Genomic DNA, 8,016 nt, shown 5'->3' on the forward strand with positions numbered 1-8,016 from the left:
TGTTTGCCTATGATGGTATTAAATATACTTTGAGAGATTCTTTTTCCTCATTGAAAAAAATCAAATCTGAGGCAAAAAAAAAAAAGAAGAGAGGATGCTTTTTAATTCTTGACATTACATTGTGATTTGTTGTTTAGTTTTGATTATCATAAAAAAGGGGGGGTTTATCTCTTTATATATACTGTATACATATGGAAGTGATAGGCAGATGATGATAAGAATAGACAGGGACATCTGCACTCCCTTCTGTGGGTGATTGATGACTTAGTCTTAAATGAGAATCTCTCTGACGCTTTATCTTATTTCTTTTCAGTTACCCTGCTCTTTTTGCTTGTTTTGTTCACTAAAGTTTAAACTTGCTTTGTTTCATAGTTACGAAGACGGGTTTTTATATGTATAAAATCTAAAAATGGTTTCACATCGATTTGTTTTGAATTGGAGTATAGATTTTGGTAAGAGCTCACAATGTTCCGCTTTTTATATATATTTTTAATCTTTTAAAGTAATTTATATATTTGTATTTTTTTGGGAAAAAAATTATCACACCAACACCCAAAATATTTATATTTATAAAAATATATGGGAGTGATAAAATTGTTTTATATGGTATGAAATATTACTTATTATCTAAAGTAAAGAGTATTTAATAATTTTATTGCTGCATGAGCATTGAATAAATTATATATTTGTACGTAATAAAATTATTTAATTTTTTATTTAGTTTTTCACTAATACGTTATCTTTTAAGAAATTAAAAGATTACTTAAAAGGAAAGGAAAGAGGGGTTTTAAGGTAACTTCCTGGTTATAGGTTATGACATTCAATATGAGAGAATTTTTTTACCAAAAAATGGTAAGATTTGAAAATGAATTTGGCTTCATCTAATATTATATTTAAAACAACTTGATCTCAAATCAAAATCTAAAAGCCTAAATTCATTCATCACCTAAAAAGACCTAATGAATTATCTTTACAACATTAACATAACTCTGCGCCGGCACCTTTACTCTCAAACTCTCGTTTCTCTTTTTTATTTGGGTAAATTATATCATATGTCAAATTAAAATAATATTGTTTCTATTTTGGTCATTTTAAATTTTTATTATTACTCTATTTAAGATAATTATTTGAATTGGTCAATATTATAAAAAATTTCTTTAGTCCATTAATGTGTTATTAATGTGGCATTGTTTGACTTTTGACTAAAGTTAAAGGGCCCTTTTATAATTAATTCAAAGCATTTTGTTTGGTTTATTTGCAACATTAGAACCACCAATCTTTCTCACCACTTATCCTCTATGCACCGTCTTTATTGCTCCTCACTCATAGGAATAATGTTTCATCACAAGGGTGTACAAAAAGCATTGGTTGCATTTTGACCATCGTACAAATTACAATCGGACAAACTTTAGGCCGGTTACTACTGGTAAGTTTTAGGTGAAGTTGGACTAAAAAACACGAGTTGTCATGTAAAGAACTTAGGGTGTTGTTGGATCTTGCCTAGCAGTTGATGAGGTGACAAATTTTTCGATTCCGGTGTATTGAAATGATCAATCTCATATATTGCAAAAATGACAGTATGTTTACATTTTATAGACTATGTTTAACAAACTAACTAACTTGTATATAACTGATTCTGCTAACAACTAATTCTGCTAACTACTAACTGTCTTAACACTCCCCCTCAAGTTGAGGGTTGATATATATCTATAACCCCTAACTTGGACACTAAGTACTCATGTTGCTTGATGCTTAAAGCTTTTGTCATCAAATCAGCAAGTTGCTCAGCTGTCCCAATATGCTGCATCTGAATTGTTCCATCCTTGACTTTATCTCGTACAAAATGACAATCTATTTCTATGTGCTTCGTCCGTTCATGAAAAATAGGATTAGCAGCAATTTGCAACGCTGCCTTACTGTCTAAAAAGATCAAGGTTTTCTCAAATTGACTAGGACTAACTTCCTTCAATAAACCATTCAGCCATACAACCTCTGCTACAACCACTGACATACTTCTATATTCAACTTCTACTGATGATCGAGAAACTGTAGTTTGCTTTTTTGACTTCCACGAAACAAGTGATTCTCCAATTTTAACAAAAAACCAATCACTGACCTCCTAGACATGGGACACGAAGCCCAATCAGAATCACAAAAGGCAACCAATTGTGATTTGCTTCGTGAAGATAGTAAAATACCCTGAAAAGCAGCTTCTAAATGTGATTTTTTTGGTCTGTGCATGAACTGACTCAAATGTTGAACCACAAACATTATGCCTGATCGTGTATTTGTCAGATATAATAATCTTCCTAACAACCTTTGATACATCGTAACATCCGTGACTAAATCATCCCCATCAACCTTTGTTTGTACATACTCATCATATTCAACTGATGTAAGTTTCTGATTCTGCTCAAGCGGTGTACACACTGACTTTGCATCCCCTAATCCTAAATCAGCTATCAACTCCAGGGCATATTTTCGCTGATTCAATACAATTCCTTTGTTTGATCTCATCACTTCTATTCCAAGAAAATACTTCAACACACCTAAATCTTTCATCTTAAAATTTTGATGCAAAAGCAATTTTAACTCATTTATCATACTAACACTACTGCCTGTAATTAACAAATCGTCAACATAACTGAGCAAAACAACCATGTTACCTCCATCCCTTTTCGTAAACAAGGAATAATCATGTCTGCTCTGTACATATCTTCCTCGTATTAAGGCCTCGGTTAGCTTCAAATTCCACTGTCGAGAAGCTTGCTTCAAACCATATAACGACATACGCAGACGACATACACGAGACTCCCCCTAGCTGCGAAAACCAACCGGAAGCTCCATATAAACTTCTTCAGATAAGTCCCCTTGAAGAAAAGCATTGTAAACGTCCATCTGAAAAATAGGCCAATCATGAATAACTGTCATGCTGATCACAGTCCTAACCGTGACATGTTTAACCATCGGAGAGAAAGTATCATGAAAATCAATCCCCGCCTTTTGATTATACCCTTTACCAACAAGACGGGCCTTAAAACGCTCCACCGAGCCATCAGAATTGTATTTAATTTTGTAAACCCATTTGCAGCCAATGGGAATAACACTAGCAGGCAACGGAACCACCTCCCATATACCGTTAGCCTCCAAGGTTTGGATTTCTTGTTGCATGCATCAACCCACCAGGAATCCAAGATGGCCTCATCATAAGTGTGGGGTTCAATTAAAGAAGAAACATTGGCAGCAAACAATTGAGTGTGATTAGGCAAATAATAAGAAGAGTAAACACTAGCAATAGGAAACAAACCTGTGGCATAAGAAGTGAACGATTGATTGGAGCAGACGTAATCCTTCATCCAAGTAAGCGGCTTAACAGACTTTGCAGTACATCGTAAAGGGATATCAGAAGGTACAAGAGCCATAGGAGAAGAAGATTCGGGTTCACAAGGTAAAGAAGGGGAAATAGGTATAGAAGAGAAATGTTCAAGTTGAAGGAAAATAGAAGTGTCAGCATCAGGAAAAGATAAGAATGGTTTAGTAGGAAATGTGAAAGGAAATACCGTTTCCTGAAAGACAACATCTCGGTTCACAAAAAAAGTTTTGGTTTCAAGATTGAACAATAAGTATCCCTTTTGTACAAGAGAATAACCCATAAACACAGACGGAATAGCCTTAGGTGAAAATTTATCATTATAGCTAGGAGTAATAGCATAAGCAAGACACCCAAACACTTTCAGTCGAGAAAAATCAGGAGCCTTATGATACAAAAGTTCAAAAGGACATTTCCATTTCAAGAGAGGAGTTGGAAGACGATTAATCAAAAAATAGGTAGTTAAAACATATTCGCCCCAAAATTTACTCGGCATGTGCGATTGAAATTTTAAAGATCGAGCTACTTCAAGTAAATGTCTGTGTTTTCATTCAGCAATTCCGTTTTGCTGCGGAGTGTAAACACAGGAACTCTGATGAACCACTCCGGACATAGTAAAAAATTCAGTACATTCATTATTAAAAAACTCAGACCCATTATCACTACGAACAGTTTTAATCGTAGTAGAAAATTGATTTTTAACAAAACTAAAAAATTGTTTGAGACATATAAACGAATCACTTTTATTTCGTAACAAGTACACCCAAGTCATACATGTGTAATCATCAACAATTGTTAAAAAAACCTATGACCACTATGAGTAGAGACTCTATAAGGTCCCCACAAATCTGTGAATAAGGGAAAAAGCAACAGTAACACGAGAATGATAAATAGGAAATGGAAGTCTAGTTTGTTTAGCCAGTGGACAAACAGAGCACTTATGAATACTGTCAACATTTCTCATTGTACAAGAAAAATGAGGAACCTTATTGAGTCTTGAAACCGATGCATGACCAAGTCTATTGTGCCAAAGAAGAGATGAGTCTGTAGAAGCAACAGCAACAACAGAGGAAGGTAAAATTGCAGAAGTCTGTTGAGACGGATCCAGGATGTAAAGACCACCTCGTACTTTACCAATCCCCCTCATCTTTCCACTGGAGCGATCCTGTATGAGACAGAAATGAGGATAGAATGAAACTAGACAATGAAGATCATTGGTAAGTTTGGAAACAGAAAGTAAATTATAGCGAAAATTGGGAACATAAAGAACTCTTGTTAATGAAAGGTTAGGCAAAACTGTGCAATTTCCAATATGAGTAACCGAGACTGAAGAACCATCTGGAAGTTGAACACTCGGTGATTCTAATGCACATGCAACAAGGGATTCCAAGAGATGAAGGTCTGACAATATATGATCAGTAGCCCCGGTATCAATGATCCATTTGTTACCAATATCCACCATACCTGCTATACTGGTAGCAGCTTCAATCACAGCAGGTTCCTTGTTTAGCAGATGCAGAATCTGATTATACTGTTCTTGTGTAAACACTGGCGCTTGTGAACGAGACCCACGGGAATCCATGACTTCATTGCTACAAGCAGAATCAGGAGTATAAACACTATTTACTGCAGAGGCAGAGTTACTGTTTACCTTATTTTTTGTAAACTTAAAATCTACAGGATAACCGATCAACTTGTAACAGGTTTCCCTTTTATGTCTTTTAACCTTGCAGTGATCACAAATGCCAGTAAATCTTTTTTTCTGTACCATCTGAATTAAAGAAAAAGGAACCAAATCATCCCCAATATTACTCGAGCTATGCTTCCTATGCGACTCCTCTTGCATAATCATCGAATACGCATGATTCACAGATGGTAATGGACTCATCAATAGAATCTGACTACGCACAGTACTATATGACTCATTTAATCCCATAAGAAACTGAAATAAATGCCGCTGTGCAATGTGAGTACCATTTTGCCTAGATTGAACACAACCACAAGAAGATGGAGGTACAAGCGCCTCATACTCGTCCCAAAGCAACCTTAACTTGGTAAAATAGGCAGATATGGAAACAATACCTTGTGAATATGTGGTAATTTCACGATGCAGGAAATAAATCCTAGAACCGTCGACCTTTTTGAACCGTTCACTAAGATCAGTCCATACTGTCGCTGCACTAGATGCAAAGACAATCCCTGCAGAAAGCTCCTTATTAATGGTGTTCAGAATCCACGAGAGAACAATCGCATTGCACCTCTCCCATTGATGACCCATTTCCTCCGGTATCATATCTTTAGAACAAGTTCCATCCATAAACCCCAACTTGTTCTTCGCCAGCAACGCAATTCTCATTGTCTGGCTCCAGACGTTGTAATTCTCGACACCAAGCAATTGATGGGCTACTAACAAAGTACCCAGAGTATCTGAAGGATGAAGATAACATGGATGATTGAAGTCAATAACAGACTCGGAAGGATTCATCGGCTCTGCTGCTAGAAGGACGGAAAAAATAGAATACCCACAAATAGAACCACCGTAGATGCTGGAGAGAAAAAATGAAAAATGCCCTAATTTGCCAACCTAATTCTACTGGACCAACCGAATTTGGGCCACAAAATACCAGCCCAATTAACTATTCTATGAAATTAGAAATCTACCACACAAAGTAGACTTATTTCCAGAAAATCGACTGCCGTAGCTCTGATGCCATGTTAAAATGATCAATCTCATATATTGCAAAAATGACAGTATGTTTACATTTTATAGACTATGTTTAACAAACTAACTAACTTGTATATAACTGATTCTGCTAACAACTAATTCTGCTAACTACTAACTGTCTTAACACGGTGAATAACTTAAACCCAATATCCGTAATCTTTTTTCGATCATCTTTATTGAATAGCTTGGATTTTTCACCACAATTTAAGAGAACCTTTTCAATTGGGACATGGTCAACATCTAGGACAAGGTGAAAGAGATGCAGCAAAGAGGCCTAAATGGTAAAAAGCTTGGGAAATGATTGAGTAGCAAATGAGTTCTTCATAGATTTAGTACAGGATCCAAGGAAGGAAAATATATTCAATCTTTAAGAACAAATGAAAAACCAAAGGAAACCCAGAATTTCCTTGCTAGAAAAGAGCAAATATTCGTGAGATTAAGAGAGAAAACAAGAAACTAGCTAAAGAAAAATAAAGGGGACAAAAGCAAAAGAGAAGAGCTTTGAAATAAATTTACTTATGAGGCTTTGCTAAAAAAAAATGACAACACTTTTACTCAGCAAGTGATTAGAGGCTTAAGGCTCAATTTTAGGCCCATAGACGTGTAAGGCTTACACTACCTCAAGGCCCAATAGCAAGGTCAAAGACAAAGCAAATCAAAGTAAAATTGAACGAGACCATACAAGACTTCGTTACAAAGGCCCGATAGTTAGTTAAGTTAGTTATTTGATAAGTTGTCATGCTTAGTTAGCATACATCCAATCCTATTAGGATTAGGAGACTAGTTAGGGATTGGGAAGCTAAATATAGGGTGTGGTGTCCCCTATTCATTCATTGATCATTCAGTTTTGAGTTAATGAAATTTTCTTTTTCATTTGAAGAATTTCTCCTGAGTTTTTTTTTAGAAGAGTTTAAACAATTTTTTTTAGATTGCGGGAATCATCTTCAAGTTTTGTCTTGCCAATGAGTGTTGCTTGGAGGGGAAATTTGAGTCGTTTGAAAGAGATTGTGGGTTTGTCTTGTTTCCAAGGCTCTCCAGGATTTCTACACGCCACTCTCATTTCTTCCATCTCTCTTCTTTCTTTTCTTTCTTTTCTTTGTTTTTTCTATTCTATTATTTTTACTTTGAACCTAACCTTTGATTTTAGTTAAAAAATATATTTTAAAAATGATTTTATGTTATTTATAAATATATTTTATTTAAAAGTTAATTCTTGTTTAAAATATTAAACTACGTTGGTAAATGTATCATGTTTAATATTTTTAAATATTATTATTTTAATTTCAATTTTATATTAATTTAATATATTGGAATAATAAATTTTAAAAATTTAAATATAAAAGAAAAATTTTATTATTTAATTAAAAAGTAAAATTATTATTTTTAGTAATATTTTAACCAAACAAACAACATTGAAACATTATTACTCTATTCCATTTAATTAATCAAACCATGTATACTAAAAATCTTATCACACACGTATGCGTGTAAAAATTATAAATATAGAACATAAATGTGTATTTAAAAATAGCAAACAATAAATAACGAAATATATGGCTTGAAACTAATTATTAATAATAATTACACATGAAATATGTATGATACTAAATTTAAAAAAATAGATTTAATTTAAGAAAGTAATAAAGTGTGCATAATTAAAATTAAAATGTATAAATATATTAAATTAGGGCTTTAGTTGAGTGGTAAATAGAATGTTTTATTAGTGCAATTGGTTTTGGTTCAAATCTCACCGTATGAACATTTTTATTGGTTTTTTTAAAGAAAAAAACTAAAGTACTGTAACACCCCTTACCCGAGACCGTTGCCGGAGTTGAGCACGAGGCATTACCTAACTTAACTTACTAGTTCGGAAAATTTGCTTTTAAAAAAAATTAATTCACTCACGTTCATTCAATATGTC

General features: G+C 34.0%; 1 protein-coding gene and 2 non-coding genes across 3 annotated transcripts; 2 read left to right on the top strand and 1 right to left on the bottom strand.

The window, feature by feature from the left end:
- LOC121224856 (small nucleolar RNA Z267) lies at positions 1–78 on the top strand. Its single transcript, XR_005922599.1, has one exon. It is a non-coding gene; the product is annotated as a small nucleolar RNA Z267 (small nucleolar RNA).
- A 123-nt stretch (positions 79–201) lies between these two features.
- Positions 202–296, top strand: LOC121224857 (small nucleolar RNA R44/J54/Z268 family). The gene has a single exon (XR_005922600.1). It is a non-coding gene; the product is annotated as a small nucleolar RNA R44/J54/Z268 family (small nucleolar RNA).
- A 3,313-nt stretch (positions 297–3,609) lies between these two features.
- LOC107946525 (uncharacterized) lies at positions 3,610–6,027 on the bottom strand. The gene is made up of 2 exons (XM_016880907.2): positions 4,835–6,027; positions 3,610–4,535 (listed from the first exon to the last, which is right to left on the bottom strand). The coding sequence occupies exons 1-2, from the start codon at positions 5,853–5,855 to the stop codon at positions 4,501–4,503; spliced, it is 1,056 nt and encodes a 351-aa protein (XP_016736396.1). The 5' UTR covers positions 5,856–6,027; the 3' UTR covers positions 3,610–4,500.
- Between the last annotated feature and the right edge of the window lie 1,989 nt (positions 6,028–8,016).

The sequence above is a fragment of the Gossypium hirsutum genome, chromosome D12 (genome assembly GCF_007990345.1).
Source record: "Gossypium hirsutum isolate 1008001.06 chromosome D12, Gossypium_hirsutum_v2.1, whole genome shotgun sequence".
Lineage (NCBI taxonomy): Eukaryota > Viridiplantae > Streptophyta > Magnoliopsida > Malvales > Malvaceae > Gossypium > Gossypium hirsutum.

Bases quoted from the DNA above. Each gene is read 5' to 3' on its own strand.
- LOC107946525 (XM_016880907.2), bottom strand. From the start codon at position 5,855: ATGAATCCTTCCGAGTCTGTTATTGACTTCAATCATCCATGTTATCTT. The intron at 4,536-4,834 runs GTATGGTGGATA...TGTCTCATACAG, and splicing joins AGCTGCTACCAGTATAGCAG to GATCGCTCCAGTGGAAAGAT.